At 35.3% G+C, this 22011-nt stretch overlaps 1 protein-coding gene across 5 annotated transcripts in view; it reads right to left on the bottom strand.

The window, feature by feature from the left end:
* Nucleotides 1-22011, bottom strand: part of LOC137651745 (transcription factor SPT20 homolog) — a 589276-nt gene that overhangs the window by 73866 nt on the left and 493399 nt on the right. For all 5 annotated transcript variants that reach the window (XM_068384967.1, XM_068384977.1, XM_068384972.1 and 2 more), the window contains one exon: nucleotides 18839-18904. In XM_068384967.1, coding sequence (XP_068241068.1) covers nucleotides 18839-18904 — 66 coding nt within the window. The remainder of the gene's footprint in view (nucleotides 1-18838; nucleotides 18905-22011) is intronic.

The raw sequence follows: 22011 nt of genomic DNA, 5'->3' as shown, positions 1-22011 counted from the left end.
TGTTGAATATACCGTATATGTATGTAGGCTATTATGAATATTATCAACAAAAGAGATGGAGTGATAAAAATTGCAGAGGATTTCTATACAATCCCATACAATATTGATATAAGAAATAACTTTGCCGGTAGAAGTAATTAAACACCTGAGCCGGTACCAAATGTAATAGTATGAGACGCAATGAAAGCATTAAAAGGAGATTATCATCTAAAAATTGATTTAACAATAGATGGAGGAGATTTCATAGCAGTAAAATTTGCTGATCATTGCACAAAATATCTGCAAGAATGCTCTACAGTATACCTAAGGCTTGCAAAACTTTATTATAGTACTAATTCACAACAAAGTAGATACAAAATACCTGAAAATTACTGTCCAATAAGTTTACTCTACGTATTATATAAAATATTTACAAAGACCTTATTAGGCCGAATAGAAAGACAGCTAGACTTTAATCAACTAAGAGAGCATGCCGGCTTTAGAAGTGGGTATTTAACACCTGGCACTATCAATGAAATTAACCAGGTAATGGAAAACAAAAACAGAGTATGACAAACTAAGATATATAGCATATGTTGACTATAGAAAGCTTTTGATTCCGTCAAGACTTCAACAGTAATGAAAGTCCTTCAAAGACAAGGAATAGATTAATCTTGTTAAAACCCTTGAAGATATCTATGCGGGAAGTACAGCAACCAGAAAACTACATAAAGATAGTGATAAAATTTTGATTGACAAAGGAGTTAAAAAGGAAGACCTCACGTCTCCTAAATTATTCACAGTGTCTACAGAAAGTAAGTGTTTCCCTTGGACATGAGCCCAAAATTTAAAAAAAAAGAAGGATGGGATGGAGAGCTTTAGGTAAACAAAACAAGATTATGAAACGTAAAATGCCACTTTCTCTAAAAAGAAAAGCATTTAATCAGATAGTTACCAGTATTAACTTTTGTATCAGAAACTTGGAAACTTACTAGAGCCTTAGAACATAAGCTAGTTACAATTCAAAGAGCCATGGAAAGAATAATGTTGGGAATAACACTAAAGACATAAAGAGAACAATAGGGATACGAGAGCAAACTAAAGGAGAGGATATTCTAATTATAATATCAAGAACTAAAGTAGCCAACGTCTCTAAAAAAAAATTTATTTAATTAAATGGTCCTACCTGTATTAACTTTAGCATAAGAAACTGGGAGCTTTACTAAAATCTTAGAACATAAGGTAGTTACAAATGAAATAGCTATAGAAAGAATAATAATGGGAATAACACTAGAGATGGAAAAAGAACAACAGGGATATGAGAGAAAACTAAAGTAGAGGGTATTCTAAAAACATGTAAGAAAAACAAACGGACATGAGCAGAACATATAATGTGAAAGACAGATAATAGATGGACATTAAAAATAACAGAATGGTTCCCTAGAGATTGCAAAAGAAGAAGGGGAAGGAAGGAAGAAAAGACAAGGCTGGACAAACTAAGAAAATTTGCTGGTACAGACTTGCATAGAAAGATCATAAACAGACACGAGTGAAAGGATATAAATGAGGCCTTACTTCCTGCAATGGGCTAGTCACAGATGCTGCTGATGATATATAGTATATATATATATATATATATATATATATATATATATATATATATATATATATATATATATATATACATATATGTATATATATATATATATATATATATATATATATATATACATATATATATATATATATATATATATAGCCTATATATATATATATATATATATATATATATATATATATATATATATATATATATACTGATGAGAGACAGAAATTGAATGTGTTTGAGATGAAGTGACTAAGGAGTATGACTGGTGTATCTCGAGTAGATAGGATTAGGAACAAAGTAGTGAGGGTGAGAACGGGCGTAAGAAATGAGTTAGCAGCTAGAGTGGATATGATATGTTGATGTGGTTTGGCCATGTTGAGAGAATGAAAAATGGCTGTCTGCTAAAGAAGGTGATGATTGCAAGAAGAAGGCCACGGTTTGAGTGGATTGGTTGAGTGAAGAAAGGCCTGGGTGATAGTAAGATAGATGTGAGAGAGGCAAGAGAGCGTGCCCGAAATAGGAATGAATGGCGAGCGATTGTGACGCAGTTCGGGTAGGCCCTGCTGCTTCCTCTGGTCTCCTTGGATGACGGCAGAGATAACAGCAGTAGGGGATTCAGTGTTATGAAGCTTCATCTGTGGTGGAAAACGGGGGAAAGTGGGGTGTGGCACCCTAGCAGTACCAGCCAAACTCGGTTGAGTCCCTTGTCAGGCTGAGAGGAACGTAGAGAGGGAAGGTGCCCTTTTTTCAGTTGTTTTGATGTCGCTACCCCCCAAAATTGGGGGAAGTGCCTTAGCATATATATATATATATAAATATATATATATATATATATATATATATATATATATATATATATATATATATATATATATATATATATTATGAATAACATATGGAGAAATTGTATTTATATTTAATTGATGAGTGGGAACTTGTTGTTCTGGGAAAGTCTGCGTACGTTCAAGGTAAAGATCAGCAGGGGAGGAAAAGGAGCAATATCACTCAAGGCACAAACACCCAGTTAATAACTTTGATATTGTAGTTCACATAACTTCACTCTAAATGTAAAAAAAAAAAAAAAAAAAAAACTGTACTCTATCCAGAGGCCTGAAAACTCCACACGTGAAATAAAAGTAAGTTGATGGCCTACTCTAGCTTTGTCAGGTCTAAGGTCATCTACACACTTAGGCTCTGTTTTGGCTCCGTCCCAGGGACCCCAGTGAGATGTTGGACAGGAATTTTACAATAAGTAATTATTGAGACAATGGCACTGGATGGGAGCAGTGATGTATTGTATAGTAAAAGTTAAAGATATGGATCTTTACCTACGAAGCATATAGATTCAATACCAAGCCACTCGCTAACACATTATTACTCTTAAAGTATTTAGACTTACTCCTTTCAAAGTATCGGGTATACTATCCCGAGATTAAATATTCATAATAGGCATAATCAAATAAATGATGGAGTAAAAATACGAAGGTGTAATTAACCTAATCTTGCTTTATTACACAAATTTACATTGAAAGAAATGGACATCTTAACATCAGGTAAAGAGCATTAACCAAACACAAAATGTAATAAAATGAAAGGCAAAATAATAAAAAAATATAGTTGCTTAGACTCGTGGTCTTCTGCAATGATTAATGATTGAAATGGGGTCAGACACGCTGCCCTGTGACCCAAGACTGTGCTAATCTCAAAATCTGTATACACAATCCCACGCACACAGCCCGAAATATGTAAACGCAAGTTAAACTTAAATCAATCAAAATTAATCTCAGCTAAAAATGGGGGGAAAACTAGTGGCCACGTGTTTTACATGCACTCCTTACAGAAAGACAGCCCTTATCCTTGAATGACTGTTACAAATTGTTTGCTTGTAAATTGCTGTTTACTAGCCGACCCTTGGAATTCCCGCTTCTTGGTACATAGGGCCTCGCCGAAACAATTCCCAGGCTCGTCTTCTTCCTTATCACCCCTGCCTGGACACGAAAACTCCCTGGTCCTTCATTTGGAGGGAGTCCAGTGGGGGTAGGTGAGCCAGAGATGCACTGATTGACTGACCAGGTTGGTCAGCCGGACTCAGCTATGGCTCCTGTGCCAATGGGGTGACCCTTAGGTCATGAGGGTTCACCTGTCTTCACCTTCCAAAACAGGCGATTCTCGTGGTGCGTAAGATAACGCAATAGCGGTGCCGTATCGGGACTTTTGGGCAGGACAATGCAACATTGTGAGGAGTGAGAAGGAGGCAGGATTTTTGTACAAAATACTTAGAGAAATCTTACTGCTCTAAGACAATATATATAAACAATAATCCTACCTATTCTGACTTGCTAAAAATTAATAGTTTAAATAAGGAATTAGAAATGGGCTGTATACGATGGGCATACAACTTAAAATAAACAGACTTGAATTAATATTGAGATATAAAAGCTGCATTCAAGTCAGCAGTATTAAAATCATACTCAAAACCAGTTTAATCATTTATCTCGACACACGTAGTTTGAGGAAAGAACCACTGTACGCCGGCGTAAAGCTTTTGCTGTGAGTGTCTAAGCTGTGACATCACGAACATGGCGTACGCTATTGTCAACGAGTTTAGTTAGTTTAAGATAGTTCTCCCGATGTTTCGGTAAAGAAAACGTAAAGGTGGGAGCGAATGTTTAAGGGGTAACTATAATACTGGGAGCGCACCCAAAATACAAAAGAAAGAAGAGCGAAAAAAATTCTTCACATACCAGAATGGTTCCCAAAAGATTGCTAAAGAAGCAGGGGAAGGAAGAGAAGATGTTGGATTGACGAACTAAGAAAGTTTGCTGGTACAGACTGCCATAGAAAGATTATAAACAGACACGAACGAAAGGATATGACTAAGGCCTTACGACCTGTAGTGGACTAGTTACGGCTGCTGCTGCTGATGATGATGATATATACATATAAATAAATAAATAAATAAATGGATATATATATATATATATACATATATATATAATCATTATTACTTGCTAAGCTACAACCCTAGCTGGAAAAGCAGGATGCTACAAGGCCAGGGGCCCCAACAGGGAAAATAGCTCAGTGAGGAAAAGAAAAATGAAAAATAAAATATCTTGAGAATAGCAACAACATTAAAATAAACATTTCCTATATAAACTATAAAAACTTTAACCAAACAAGAGAAAGAGAAATTAGATAGAAAAGCATGCCCGAGCATACCCTCAAGTATGAGAACTCTAACCCAAGACAGTGGAAGACCATGGTATAGAGGCTATGGCACTATGTATATGTGTGTGTGTGTATAAAAGTAATTGTCATGTGTAATAAACTACTTGGATGAAATTTGGTGTATTGCATATATATATATATATATATATATATATATATATATATATATATATATATATATATATGCAAAGACAGTAGTACCTCAGTTTATGTTCAATTCGTATAGGGGGAGGGCTCGTAAACTAAAATGCTTGTACTGTACTCTAAAACAATTTTTTCACATTGGAAATAAAAACAAATTCATTCGATGCTTTCCATGTCCATAAATACAAATAAACCTATACACTCCTTTTAAAAGTTTTTAAAACTTCTAGCAACTGAAATGTATACAAATTAATAACTCACAATGAAAAAAATGACAAAACAACTCTAAGTTTACCACTGAGGAGAGTTTGGGTTGACATGAGGAAGATGAGAAAGGAGGAGCAGAAGGGGGTTATTAACTGGAAGTCATGTTTCTCTTTTGAACGACATTCGCTAATATATATATATATATATATATATATATATATATATATATATATATATATATATATATATATACATATACACACATGTATCTTCCCCATCGTAATCTCTACATTAAGGGGTCTATTGCCTGATGCACCGTCTCCAATGCCTTCAATCAAATACATCCTCTCCCACCAAACTTCTCTCCATATCATCCATCACTTTATCTTACCATTTAATTCTCTGCCTCCCTCTTGACCTTCTCCCCATCACAGGTTCCCCCCAACCCCTCCTCATTCCCTCTCCATCGTCCATCCTTATCACCTGCTCACACAATTAAGTCGTGACACTCTTATCATCTCAATAAACTTTACCACACCTGCCATATTTCTTGCTCCATTATTTTCCAATCTTTCAAACAGTGATATTCCCATAATCCACCTTAGCATTATAATTTCTATTCTCAAGCTTTGCTTCCTCTTTTCGTCTTAATGCCCAAGTTTCTGATCCATACACTAACACCGGTGTACCGGTTTCAAATTACCCCCTCCAAATCTTAACCCCCGGTAGTTTGAAACCGGTTTCAGACTACCGGGGGGGTAACTTGAAACCGGTTTCAAGGTACCCCCGGGGGTAATTTGAAGCCAGTTTCAAGCTACCCCCCTGGTTTCAAACTACCCCCCTTGTTTTTGCATAGTATCTCATCATTTATAAATATTAATCAATTGCTTTTGATCAGGGTCAACACAAATTTTTTAGGTTACATGTCTATACATGTATGGTTTCCTCGATTTGTAGAATTTATTGATGTCATGTATTTATCAGTTTATTGTCTTAGTTCTTCTTTGCGATTATTATACTGGTACAGTGATAAAAGCACGGTCGATACGGCTATCCTTTGTGTTTTTTTTTTTTCCCAAAACGAACTTAAGACACATTCAGTGAGTAAATTTGCATGATGTATAATACTAGTGCACATACGTCTAGCGTTCCTTAATTCAGCGGGATGACCACAAAGGTGACGATAGTTACAATGACGATTCCTCGTCCTTGGGCCGCAAATCAAGCCCTTTTTATTTATCTGATTATCTTGTACGCGGTAGTAAGCCTTTGATCTCTGGTGTGTTGGGATGTATATGAAATCCAGGTTAACCCGATCACAGCATCACTTGTCCAAAAAGTCGTCAGTATGGCTGCTGAATGGAAATCGGTCAACCTCGATACCATCTATGACTACGTAATGAACACCACATACCCAAAAGGAGCTTCGGAAAACGAAAAAGCCAATCTTGGAAGACTATACTCTGTTAAATTTACAAAGGTCAAGGTGTATCTAAAGACAAAAACTAAAGGTGCCATATTTTCGACTTCGAAGTATACCTTCTCACCTCACTAAATTTTTGTAGTAATCACCTTTGGGAATCGACCACCTACAAAAAAAAAAAAAAAAAAAAAAAAAAAAAAAAAAAAAAAAAAAACCTCCGTAGGCCACAGCCGAAATGTTTCTTTGTTTTCTTTTGTCTTATCGTCTCTTACAATAGTTATTCTATTAATTTTGTTGGCATATCAGCATGCTCACTATACTTTCTTGTTATCAGTTTGCTTTAAAAATTTCTTTAATGATGCAATACCCATTTGCCTTCTTGTTATTTTTTTATTCTAACTTCATATCTTTCCTTTATTTCTTTCTCCTTATTTGTTTCCCTTCCCAGTAGGGTTGCACCTTGGATAATGATGATAATAATAATAATAATAATAATAATAATAATAATAATAATAAAGTTTCGTATCCCTACTGTTGCTCTGTATGGGGATGGATGACCTTCCATTCTAGCTGACGAAAGGCTTATGGTGCTGTTTGTGTCTCCCTTGATTGGCTATAATCTTTGAACCATCTCTGTTACAGCGTTTATAATTCTCTCTCTCTCTCTCTCTCTCTCTCTCTCTCTCTCTCTCTCTCTCTCTCTCTCTCTCTCTCTCTCTCTCTCTCTCTCTCCCCTACATCTAGGTGTAACTTTCATTGCAGGTGGTTTCTGCCATTGCCTACCCACAAGGCAAGGAGGGTTAATAAGGGAGACTTTCTGACGAAAGCCGATTAATGAATGTCCATTGCTGACCTGAGAAACTATATCCAAAAATTGGCAATTGTGTGTCTCGTTTCTTTATAGTACGACTGAATAATGTTACAAAACAATAACAAGTTGAAGTTGAGTTTTTATAGAATTAAAGTTCAAGTGATGGCATTAATTATAACTATAAAATTGCACCCTTTTCTCTTTATTTTCGAAACACAATCTCGGAAATATGGCATGTGTGTTTTTGTTTTTAAGTACATCTCAAACTTCTTCGTAAATTTGAAAGTGTAGCAACAAAATACACATCTCATTGTGGACTTTAGTGTCAATTTCTCCATGCACATTGCCATGTGAAGCTCATGCACCTGAAGCACATGAATGGCATCTTTTTGAGATATAAGAAAATAATTCTTTTTCTTAAATACGAAAATAAACTTTTTTTCTACTACTGCAAAGTTGGCAATAAATGCATGATGCATATATGCACTGTCACATAGATTATTTTCTATTTCGATGAGGGGGTAACTTGAAAACAGGGGGGGTAGCTTGAAACCGGTTTCAAACTACCTCCCCGGTAATCTGAATCCGGATTAAAGTTAGCGGGGGTAGCTTGAAACTGGGGGTAGCTTGAATCCTTTACACCGGTCTTATTATTGTGCTATAGATCTTGACTTTTACATTGTTTGGCATTTTCCTATCACATACCACTCCTGCTACCTCCCTCCACTTGCCCCATGCTACTTTTATCTTATTCTTAACTTCGGCCTCACATCCTCCCTCCTGATTTATAGTAGATCCCTAGTATCTAAATTGTTCTACCTGTTGAGATTCTACCACTACAGTTATTGGGTCCTTTGACTATCCAGCCAGAAAACACTACATAGGATCCTTCTCTGTTCCTTTCGCCTTTTCTTTACATATTCTCCTCTGTCCTTATACACCTGACAACACTGAGAATACCAAATAATTCTTTTTCGCTAAAGGAGTTAACTACTGCAATGTAATTGTTCAGTGGCTACTTCCTCTTGGTAAGGGTAAAAGAAATTCTTTAGGTATAGTAAGCAGCTCTTCTAGGAGAAGGACACTCCAATGTCAAACCACCGATCTCGTCTTGGGTAGTGCCATAGCCTCTGTACCATAGTTTTTCACTCTTTTGGGGTAGAGTTCTCTTGCTTGAGCAGCTCTTGGGCACACTATTCTATGCTACTTCTCTTCCTCTTGTTTTTGTTAAGTTTTTTTTATAGTTTGTGTAAAATTTTTATTTTAATGTTACTGTTCTTAAGATATTTTATTTTAATTGTTAATTACTTTTCTTGTAGTTTCCTTATTTCCTTTCCTCACTGAGCTATTTTCCCTGTTGGACCCCTTGGGCTTATAGCATCCCGCTTTTCCAACTAGGGTCGTAGCTTAGCAAGTAATAACAATAACAATATCCTGTCCCTACCTTCCTTATTGCTAACCATGGCTTCAGTCTTATCTACATTCACTCCCAGACCACCCGTTTCCAAAGTCTCTTGCCACTCTACCATCCTTCTCTGTAATTCTTCCCCATTTTCAGAAGTAATCACCAGATCATCTACATATAGCAACTCCCACAACTCTTAATTTCTGGTCCCTTCACTTAACACATTCAAGGCCACCACAAAAATGGGCTTAATGCTGACCCCTGATGAAATCCAACACTAACTGTTTCTATTTCTCTAACAGAACAGCTGTTACTACTTTTGTTCTTGTTCTTTTATAAATCATCCCTACCATTCTAAACAACTTCTCCGGGACTTTCCTCTTCATAAAGCACCAAAACATAACTTCTCTTGGTATTCTATCATAAACCTTCTCTAAATCCACTAAAGCTCAGAAGAGCTTCTGATTTCCCTCTAGTCTCTTTTCCCGTAACTGTCTTACTATAAAGATGGCATTCAGTCCTTCTCCCCCTCATGAATCCATACTGCTGTGTCTCAATCTTTACAATCTCTCATCTAGTACCCTCTGTAACACTTTCAAACCATGCTCTGTTAATTTAATTTCCCTGTAGTTACTGCATTCCATGATGTCACCTTTCTTCTTAAATATAGATATCATTAGACTCCTCCAAGTCTTTAGGCATTATTTCCTCTTCCCATATTGCTCTCAATAAATCCAGCATCCATTCTTCTCCCTCTGTAGCTAATATCTTGACCACTTCAATTTGAAACTATGATGGGACTGGTGTTTTACCATTCTTCATTCTACTCAATGCCCGCTTCCCTTCTGACCTCTGCATCTTTACTGGCCCCTCCACCCTTTATGCTTCTCCCAGCTCCTCTTTCTCATATTCAGAATTCAATAGTTGCTCATAATATTATCTCCATCTTCTCTTAATGTCATCATTCCTATACAATATAGCTCCCTCTCTATCCCTGATGACTACCAGTTGCCCCAAATCCTGTCTTTGCCTTTTCCTTTAGTTTGTAGATATCCTCTTCTTCATCCTTTGTTCCTAGCCTTTAATTTAAATGTTCTTCTAATAGCTATACCTACCTTACTCCTAGAATCATTTTCCTCTTCTCTGTAAAATTCCTCTGCTCCCTGTACCTGTCTTACTTTCCAGTCCTTAAATGCCTTTGACTTTTTTTCAACTGATTCTTACACCTCTCTGTTCCATCACGACTTTTCTCCTTTCGACACACAATATCCACTGGTTCTTCCCACTAATTCCTCCATTTCCCCTACACATATCTCTTACAAATCCAACCAAATATTTTCCATCCTAAAACCCTGTCCAATCTCTAAGTTCAACCTTTCCAGTCGTCTCTCTCTCTCTCTCACAATCCTCCTAAATTACTCACATTTTCCTCCTTTAAGGTCCCAAACCTTAATTCTAGATCTTCTCTTTCTCTTCTTAGGTTTTCTACCTCTCATTTTAAAATCGATCACTACCAGTCTATGTTGCGTAACACAAGCTTCCTCCAAAATAACACTTTTCTAGTCTGCTTCTCTAACCAATAAGTCATGTATTTGATTTCCCACTTCTCCACTTACATAGGTTATCAGATGCTTATCCAACTTTTGAAACCAGGTATTCATACACGCCAATTCAAAACTCTGAGTCATCTCTAATACATAATAACTATCCTCATTTCTAATTCCAAACCCATGGCCTCCATGTACCTCCTCATATCCATCCCTTCTCTTCCCCACTCTGCCATTCATATCTGCTCCTATGATTAGCTTCTCTTCCTCTTTCACTGATCTAATACCAGCCTCAAACTATTGTCTAAATACTTTTTACTTGTTCATGACACCCCACCTATAGGGAATGTATATATATATATATATATATATATATATATATATATATATATATATATGTATGTATATATATATATATATATATATATATATATTTATATATATATATATATATATGTATACATATATATATATATATATATATATAATCTATGTTCATGTATAATAAATTAATGAGCCTCATATATATACATATATATACATATATATATATATATATATATATATATATATATATATATAGTCTATGTTCATGTATAGTAAATTAATGACCATCCCTATCCATATCCACTTTTAACATTAATTCCACTCGCCTATAGTATGGCAACAATCATGTACGGTATATTGCTGACCTGGTAACATCATGCCATTGTAGTTAGTGATCTCTTCATATCAGGCAGTTCTCAAGATATCAAGTTTATGTACCTTCTCCATTTATTAAGCATTCAGTTGATAAGAACCTATATCTACGAAGCATGAGTTTCTTTCTCTCATAGCATAGAGCATTGAGAGGAGAATATCCCAACCCACATAGTGCAGTGGCCTTTTGAATTTTTTTTTCACATTTTAGAGACTCTGTTAGTCAGTTCTGACACTAATGATCATCTGGGATCTTTGAAAGTTACCTACATATGTGATATCTGGTGTTCCTCAGGGTAGTGTTCTTGGCCCATTACTTTTCATAATAGATACACATGACATGTGGTTTGACCTAGAAAACAAGCTCATTGCATATGCAGATGATGCTATTCTCTTTGAATCAATTCCATCTCCTGAATGTAAATCTGGGGTTGCTGAATCCCTTAATAGAGATCTAGCTAAAATTAATGCATGGTGCAAATTATGGGATATGAAGTTGAATCCTAAAAAACTAAAAGTATGATTGTAAGTAGGTCAAGGACAGTGGCTCCTCAACATCCGGATCTCAGCACTGATAATGTTTGTTTTGCTTTGTATGACTCTTAAAATTTTAGGTGTGATTCTCGACAGTAAATTTACTTTTGAAAAACACATTAGGTCTGCGTCTTCTTCAATTGCACAAAAAATTGGCTTATTGAGAAAGTCTTTAAAGATTTTCGGTGATCAATCTATTCTGAAGAAGTATTTTAATTCTTTCATTCTATCTTGTTTCGAGTATTGTTCTCCTGTGTGGTCTTCAGCTGCTGATTCTCATCTTAATTTGTTGGACAGGAACTTACGGTTTATTAAATTTCTTATTCCCAATCTAGATATTTATGTCTGGCACCGTCGTTCAATTAGTTCATCATGTATGTTGCATAAGACTTTTATAATTCTGACCATCCTTTACATTCAGATCTTCCCGGACAGTTCCAGCCAGTTCGTAATACTAGGCATGCAGTTAATTCTAATAGTCACGCCTTCTCCATCATGAGGCTCAATACTATACAGTACTCTAGAAGTTTTATTCCAGCTGTGACCAAGTTGTGGAATGATCTTCCTAATCGGGTAGTTAAATCAATAAAACTTCAAAATTTCAAACTTGCAGCAAATGTTTTTATGTTGAACAGGCTGACATAAGTCTTTTTATAGTTTATATATGAAATATCTGTTTTAATGTTGTTAATGTTTTTCAAACATTTTATTTTAACTGTTCATTACTTATATCGTTTATCTATTTCCTTATTTCTTTTCCTCACTGGGCTATTTTTTCCTGTTGGAGCCCTTGGGCTTATAGCATCTTACTTTTCCAATAAGGGTTGTAGCTTACCTATTAATAATAATAATAATAATAATAATAATAATAATAATAATAATAATAATAATAATATAGAGTGAACTGCAAGTAAGCTGATAGTGCACTGTTGTGCAGAGATATTTTTATTACCGTTTGTTTATGTAACTTGTTGGTCATTTTCATGGTAAAAGCCTTTGTTTCACATGTTTTACCAGGAGAGCAGAGACACATTAATACTATTGTTACTGCTTAAATCGGATGATGTCAAGAGCTACCACATGTAGGGAGAGCACCTCATCACTCAGCCTGACATATGGTGACTCGGGCATCAACTGCACACTTGAACACACATGCATATTCACTTTTACTACAAATCTTTTGAAATAAAAAGTTTGCTTTGAAAAAAGAACTTTTGTTTTTATTTGAAGTGCTTTTAATATCAAATAAATGATGTAAAATTCACTATGAGACTTTTTAGGCCATAAAGAGGTATCCATTGAAGTGAGAATGGGAGATGCCAGTCTTGTGGATATACTCCCCCACAATGGGATAATTTTGCAAGCTGAAAAATCTAGCTTCCACGCCTTACCACCACTCCTGAACCCCCCTCACTACCAATCTCGACAACCCAACACAGCAACAGGTATGGATATAAGCCATTTCATTACGTTTTTAGAGGAATCTTGCCTATATGATGAAGACAGATGACATCAGTAAGATGGAGAGAGAAGACACCAGTATGATGAAGAAAAACAAAAAGGAAAGAAAACATGAGGAAGAAAACATACGAAAAAGAGAGGAATTATGCAAACAGGTGGAGAGACCTCATAAGGAGAAGAAAACTGCTAAATTTACAGCCCACATCCATGTACTCTAACCTATTAACAGCTGCTTCATTTCTAATGAAGGAGCCTCCCAATCACCTTTCTAGATTTCCTATAAAGTTTATTTTCCTCCATCTCAGATAGAACCAAAGCAAATGCCCCTATCACTCAAAGTTGATGTAACCTTAAAAGGAGATGTCGGTGGGATGAATATGCCATAATGGATGATCTTTCTCAGCTCTCTAATGGAAAGCAGACGATCCAGCTGTGGATGTCCTTGACCCTTAAAACTTAATATGCATTGTAATACACATTTCAAATTTTTCTCTCCATAGAAAAATGTATAGATTTAGTTCTGAACCCTCTCAGTATCACATGAAGCACTAAGTCGCACACAATTGCTGTTACAAACAGCTGTACGGAGAGTCATAGTAGTAATAGTAGCCTCTATCCTATGGTCCTCCACTGTCTTGGGTTAGAGTTCTCTTGCTTTAGAATACTCTCAGGGACACTATTCTATCTAATTTCCCTTTCTCTTGTTTTTTTAAATTCTTATAGTTTATATAGGGAATAATTATTTAAATGTTGTTACTGTTCTTGAACCATTTTATTTTTCCTTGTTTCCTTTATTTTTACTACCTACAGAAGCTAATCTCCTTGTATAATACTTCTACATTACAAGACACCTTTACCACCTGTTGGTTATATGAAGCAACCAAACGTGATACCTCTGCCATACATACACCAGCCACCCATTTGTGCCATATCTCCACCTATACAAAGGATAAAATAAACAAGACAAGTGGAACGACGGCATCATTAAAACCGATTTCAATTTAAGATTTTTTATGCCATTATTGTGCCTTCAGTATGATCCTGATATGTTGCCTGCTGGCAAATGTACCTATATTAGCTGTGCTCATCTTGGTCATTGATCGAGAACACTTTAATATGCCACTCTCAAAATCCAATGTTGATGCTACTACATGATGCACATTTCTATAAATGTTACAGGGAGAAGGATACTTGCTAAGGTGGGTCTCCAAGCAATATTGGTGCAGCTTCCAATTTCAGCAAGACCCATGAAGTCTGGAAAAACAGCTGCTCTCATTTGGGTTCCTATTTTTCCTGCACCTCTTCTTACATGCCAAAATTGTCTTGCTCTAGATACTACAAGGTGCTGATTATTATTATCATCATTACTGGACAGGCTACAACCCTGGTTGGAAAAGCAGAATGGTACAAGCACAAGGGCTCTAACAGGAAAAGTAGCCCAGTGAGTAAAGGAAATAAGGGAATAGCATATAAACTACAGTATATATAAGGAATAAATAAAAAATAAGAAACATATAAAGATCAGTAAAAACATTAAAATGCATTAGTCATGTACAAACTACTCAAGGGAACTGTCCGCTACGGTGTTTAACATAACTTTAAAAAATCGAAAATCATTTTATAGTTTCTATGTATGCAGAAATATATCGTACATGCTCTCCAGAAATTTTAGCCAATTATTTTCACAAATAACGAAGATAAAGCGGTCTTGAAATGATGACGTCATCCTTACTGCGTCGTCGGTTTGACTGAGTTTGACAGAATCGACTTTGTGTGTTTATTTTTGCTTATATATAACGATTTTTTCACTTATGTTTTGAAATCTTGTACGTCTGGCAGAGATGGAAGGCATTGGTAGAGGGTAGGCTAACGCAAACTATGATATACAAGACCAGTCAGAGTTTCCAAGACATATAGAAGTTACATTGCATGTGTGTTTGTTTACTTGGAGTTCGTATGTACATTGTGTTTTCACAACGTCCTCGTGAACTTTATAGCAAGGCCAATGTTACCTAAGGTGAAAGAAAGATAAAAAAGTAAGGAGAGCAAGAAAAAAACCAAGAAGAGAGGGAAACATGAAAAAGAGTACAAAACTGGAACATTCTAACTAAAACTCTGGCAACAATGAGAGGCCGCTGGCAACTCATGACACCCTTACACCAAGTGTATTAGTAAACTTAGTGTTTAAATACCTCGTTTAGGGAGCCTTCATGTAGGAATAAACAATAAAAGTACAAAGTAAGGTTATCATAAGAATGTTATCTTGATTTAAAAAAAAAAAAAAATTATAGCAAATCTTTGGGAGCTCATAACTCAAAAACATACTTACTTGCACTAAGGTACATTTTTCTCACTTATTTATTGTTCAATTCTAGAGAGAAAGGTATAATTAAAAAGAGGAATAAAAATCCCACAATTTTTTGTAACAGAATTTTGATTTTCCCTTTTCTCTTTTTTCTTGATTATTTTTTGTCTAGACAAAGAAAATTAAGAAAAAATTCATTAAAAAAAGAAAAAGGAAAATAAAAAATCTTTCACATACAATTATTTGATTTATAAAAAGTTTTGATGGTATGATTTTCAATACAATTGGTGTCATATTAGTGGAGAAAAATGTACCTAAAATATCTTAAAAAATCACAATTTTTGCTAATAAATCAAAAAGTCTTTGATCAAATAACTTGATATTTCTATATGAAGAAGGTATCATATATGTCTAAAACATATAAAGAAATTGTGTATTCTAAATCATTAGGGGAAAAAATGCAGGACATAGCAGATCAACCAGCTCAACAGAAAAACATCTACTTAAAGTAAACGTCTGAAGTCGTGGGATGACAATGAAACAATATCCAACAGATTTTGTAGATTTGAGAACAAAGCCCTCAGAAGAATATTGGGAGTTAAATGGTAAGACAGGATTAGAAACGAAACTATAAGAGAGATTACTCTAGTGCCATATACGGATGAGATCATGGTGAGGGGTAGATGGAGATGATTTGGGCATGCTCTTTGCACTCCCCAAGAAAGATTAGTTCACCAAACTTTTAACTAGGCTCCACAAGGCACTAGAAGAGTTGGAAGACCCAGACCTACATGTCTGAGGACTATGAAGTGTGAAGTAGGAGATGATGAGCGGAGAAGTATTGATTTAAAAGCTCAAGATAGAAACAATTGGCGAAATCTAACCGAGGCCCTTTACGTCAATAGACGTAGGATGAGATGATGATGATGATGATGATGATGATTAGAACAATCTTAGTTAAGGTCCTAATCATTTATATAGTTGACAGCTATGTATGAGAAGTTCTAAGTTAGGCTTTCCATCAATTTTGCAGAAAAAAGGAGAGGGTTACTTTACCGGACATTCTTTAATGGCTTGAAAAATATCAAACTGCCAGATATTGAGGCATCATTTAGGGATGTTTATTAGGAATACACTCAGGTCAGCTGAAGAGATTGCCAAAAATTAGACTTCTATTTCAGAACCAAAGGGGTCCAGTCAATATAAGGATGGAGTTATCAATTCAACAAGAATTAAATAGAAATGATGAACCTCTTCCTGGATCCTTCGTTAACTTTTTGAAATCTAACTTATTTTCAACGTATAATAATATAGAAGTAACATAGCAATGAGGGTCAGAACCGTGATGTTTTACAGGGTTAAGACTTATGTCACAGCCAAATGTTTACAATAAGTATGTAGTCTGTACAATAAATAAAGTTGAGTGTTCCAAGAGAAATTCTTACCTTTAGGGGCCTTTTGCTGTCATTGGTTTTGTTCACAAGAAGACCAAGACAATATTGGTTCTAGTTCATTCAAAGGAAGAGGGCTTAGAGAAAAAAGCTAAGACAATCTTTAGTATCGGCTTTTTTGATTTTGTAATAGTAATGCCAACTCAATTACTTTAGTAAAAGTAATTTTCTGTTGATGTTTATAATAATCAAGAATCTTGAAAATTTTACAAATTTTTTCAGATAATCCTCATAATAAACTTTTTCATTTAGAATTTTGCTTTATGACATCAACTAATGGAAGAGGTAAGGAAGCTTAAGTTAATGGATAAGCAGGCACTTGGAACCTAATTTTGAAAAGGAAGCCAATAAATTTGCACAATTCCTTTTATTATTGGATTTTAAATGTAAATGTTTACAAGAAACAAATTTAGAGAGGGCATATACAGAAGATGAAGAATTTATTCAACTTGAAGTTTGTTGTCTGATTACCACTTGCCCACCACCTGGTTAATGTGGTTGTAAGCACTGTGATTTTGAGGTAAGATTTATCAAAATAAACATTTAAAAAAAAAAATTATTATTCTAATGCCTTTAGGTCATATGGTCACACTTCCACCTCTCCCATTTAAGCAGTTTATGTATTAATGAAAAGTCTCTGTCACTTCAAACCTTAAAGACCATACAAAGGATACTACCATAGGTTGGAGCTCGTATATGGGCATTCCCAGAAGAGAACGTAGGTAAATAAATTTATTTTGCTGCTGTTGTTGTTAAACTTCAAAAGCTCACACTTTATAGATATAAGCACAGTGACCTGGAGGTATCAAAATAATACATCTTAATAAAACTAAATTTTAGTCGTTGTTTCTCTTTTCCTTTTCTGTCTTCTTTTGGTTAACTTGGCCGTGCTTGTGGCTTAGCAGGTTGAAATTTCACTAAAATCCTGTCCAAAGATTTTTGCTTCTGCTTTTTCCTCTCCTGTGATATACGGTAGGTCCTATTTGGTATTTTTTCCAAAACAGTCCTGTACCATCACAATTACAACCATGTTGTGGAATAAAACACACTGCTACTAAAAACTCCCCAAACTTGCTAACAAGTTCAGAAGCAGCATCTTTTGTCAGAATTTTCCATTTTCCCATGCCTCCCCACAATGTTTATGTAAGTTCTCTTCTTTACTAAGGATATAAAACCACCCATTACTGGCTTTAAAAAACTTGACTTCTTTCCTTAATCATACTCAGTGTGTAATTCACAAGATCAACATGTAATTGTTTAGCCTTTTCCCAAATTATTACCTTCAAACACGATCATCAGCTATCTGTTTTAAATGTACCCAAATTAAAAACAATTCCTCTTTTCTCTCTAATGTTCCTGATCTTTATTTTGTTATCATTTTAAACCCCCTTGCAAATTCAAATGCTTTGAATGAACTCCCTACTTTTCAGGATTGTAGAAATCATAGTTCTCGGCATAGATATTGTACAGCAAGGTCTTTCACACAGGCACAGACAACACTCATATACTTATCCGTAACCTCTATTTTCCATCTCTATCATGTTCTTAACCATTGTTTTGCTGAGTTTATCTAACTGACCTTCTTACAGCCCATGATGAGTATATTCACTAGAAGTGTAAGCAAAAATACAAAAAGCATGTGAAAATTTATAACGAGACTTAGAATGTGCACCCAATAATTTCTATATTGTGACATCTTTGTTTTACCTAAAAATGCCTTTATACGAGGTACAAGAGACTAGTAGCAGCCTTACAAGTTCATTCACTGGGATTACAACCAAACAAGACATCGTATACCAAGACATATATCTTCCATCTAAACATGACACATACCAAATTCAACATATAGTACAGTAAATGGTTGTATATCAAGGTTCCACAGTAAAGATTTTGCTAATAACTATTGCAATAGTATAATGATAAGAAAAAGAAGAAATACCTAAAATTAAAAGGCATATACACCACCTTTTAATTCTCAAACAGTTCCAAGGCACAAAAATAACATACAATAATTAAAAACAAAAAATTCTATTACCTGTCCTGTTGGTAGGGCGACTTGAACGGTTTGCTGCCTTAGAGACTGAGTACCAACACCTTGCACCTAAAAAAAATATTAAAAGTAAGTAAATAAAAATAACAAAAGCTTAAATACATAAGACTTACTATTATTATAATAAATCCCATTCTGTATTTCCTAAAACAGATGAGTATTTATGTTTCGTAGTAAAAATATTCAAGGAAAAAACTATGGATATACATAATGTCAATGGGTCCTTTTAAGGAATGAGGTTTCATATTCAATTTTTGGATGTAGGGGATTACATCTATCAAATGATAGCTGCACAATTCCCAGAGAATGAAAAACTTGAACGGAAATCATCTACTTCTATAACAGTCAATTCAGTTACCTTTACTTTCATTTCTGTTTTCATGCTTTATGACCTCTAACCTTTATAGAGGCAGGTCTGTTTCATTTTATTTTCTCTTTGGTTCTGCTCTTTCTCTAAAGTAATATGTTTTCTTCCTCCCGGCCAGGAAAAGAATTTTGAGTTGTCCAACCAACTTACCTTCTAAAAACAAGACATACTGTATGCCCCTGATTGCTACCAATATATGTAATACTTCAAGGAGTAAATGCAACTGATTCAGCCACACCCTCGGCTTAAGTAACTATTTATATGATCACTTCCATTTAGTGATGTGGTCTAATGATTCTGTCCACTATATTCTCAATGTAAGTGCAACCATTTACTGAGAATCAATTTGCTCTGACATAACCAAAGAGTGTTTTGATATAGTATTATGAAAGAAATATACCAATTCCAAAATGACTATAAAAGAAATCTATAAGGACAAGAGCCTGGGATCTGCCACAAATAGTTTTTCCTGCACAACATAACACACCATTTAGTGCATTGATGTCCTAAGGCCTAATTTTCAAGTTAAAACAGAATTTTATTAATAAAATCAATTATTTCTATACTTACTTGATGTTCTTATTACTTTCTTCTCTGAAAGCCTTGGTGTGTTGATGTTACCCCTTGAAAATGGAAAAATATCCCGTTTTCTTTCCTTTCACTATACTAATGCATCTAGTAAAGTAATGAGACTTAACAGCATTTAACAACAATAAAAATGGTGCTCATGTCATATCTATTCCCTTAATGTTGCTAGTCAGTAGGGAGGGAGGGAGGGAATGTATATAAACATCAGTTAAGCATAGAAATAAAGAAATTTTAAATTCAAATATTAAAATTTAAATTCCGTTTATTTCTATGAGCCTTCCCTAGTATTCATGTTGATGACTACTTCCACTCTAGTGGTGTTGGGTAGTCAGTGAAGGAAACAGACAGGGCATTTGGGAACTCAAAATTTCAGATAGACATTTCTAAATATTACTTCATCACCTAATTACTCACGTATATAACAAAAATAATTATTGTGGAACTGTAGATGTAATTTTACAGAAACCATCAAATTAATTTTGAAATGTTACCACAACCCAAAAGGATAATTCTACCAAACTAGCCAATTAAATTCCCCATGTTATCAGACCATATTCCCAACAGCCATTATAAGCCCTGAAGCCCAACAATCTTCATAAGTGGGATATTCCCCCTCTGCTGAGTGCCAATGTGGGCATCCCATCTAGAAAATGGACCAAATACTATGAGGGTGTGAACAGGTGCCATTCTGTATGGATTTGGACTGCTACAAATGTAGCCTAATCAGGCTGCTATGCAGTGGATACATTGCTGGCGTGATAATATATTATGATGATGACCAGACACCTGAGACAACCAGGTTGTTTAGGTGTGCTTCCCACCTTTCCATCAACGCATCCAAGAATAGCTGCATGTTGGGAGGCGGAAAGTCGAGTGGAACTCCTCTGGTGAGGTTTTCCTCAGCGAGCAACCAGGTTAGATCGGCCATGATCTCTTGCCCCACTGGAAAAGGACGGAATGTGGGATCATGTCAGCTGACCAGTGATCCTTCAGACACCACTGAAGAGATCTTTGGTGGAGACATCCATGTGGAACATGATTCTCCAACACAAAAAGGATGCTGCAATGGTTATGTTAGCAGCGAGATGGTACATCTGTTTTGAAGAGAGATAGTCTGATGGAAAGATTCTCGATGCTGCTGTGTCTATCAGCATGCCATAGTACTTCAATCTCTACTTGGGTATGGTATTCGACTTCTCCCAGTTTATCACAAATCTCAGATTGTGGCAAAATGCGAAAATCCGATCTCCAATCTGTAGCAAATAATTCTCTGAGGAGGCCATGATCAGCCAATCGTCGAAATACATTAATAGACATATCTGTTGCTAGTGAGCCCGAGTAGCTACCAAGGTGAACACCCGTATGAATACCTGATGAGCCATACATAGTCTAGAGCTCTGAGTCTTGAACTGATAAATGGTACCATAGAGGGAGAACACGCATAATTCGGGACCCTACTGTATATACAGTAGGGTCCCGAATTATACTTGTTCGAATTATACGATTCCCCTTTTATGCGATCGCTATTTTTCAAAAATAAATTTTCTGTATCTGCGAAGCTGTTCAGTCTGCTAGTCAAGGACTACAAAACGTATCAAATATATTGTCTTTTTAAGTCTATTGGTAGCCCTAAATACGGTGATTTATAATAAATGTTACAAAACAATATTAACATTACATCTTATTAACATAATTTCATAATAAAAAGCCTATTTAAGGATAAAATTCCATATCAACAATGAAATCAACTGTTAACTGTGCGAGTCCAGCTGACAAAATGTAAACAGAATTGTGGTTACGATCTCAGCAATCTTTATCTTTCTCCAGCCTTTTGATAATTTTAATGGTAGTGTTAATGATGGTATATTAAAGCATTATTTTTGTTTAGTACAGTATATATAAAAGCTTTATTTTTCCCTTCGGGCGTTCAAGGTTTTCACGAGTAGACTGGGTTCGTTTCTCGGCAGTGAATAGCCTAAACTTCGGTAACGAGTCGGCAATATTTTGTCATATTTTAAACAGTATACATTTGATTTGCAAAGATTGGTTTTGTAGAGTAGACGGTAAAATAAAAATTCTCTCTCTCTCTCTCTCTCTCTCTCTCTCTCTCTCTCTCTCTCTCTCCGTAAAAAATAAAACCTTAGTTCACATATGGCAACTTGAGTCTAAGAATGAAATTAACATGGATATTGTTAGTTGTGGC

The sequence above is a fragment of the Palaemon carinicauda genome, chromosome 1 (genome assembly GCF_036898095.1).
Source record: "Palaemon carinicauda isolate YSFRI2023 chromosome 1, ASM3689809v2, whole genome shotgun sequence".
Lineage (NCBI taxonomy): Eukaryota > Metazoa > Arthropoda > Malacostraca > Decapoda > Palaemonidae > Palaemon > Palaemon carinicauda.
Note: the sequence above shows the minus strand (reverse complement) of the source record. Positions and strands in the feature narration are given on the sequence as shown.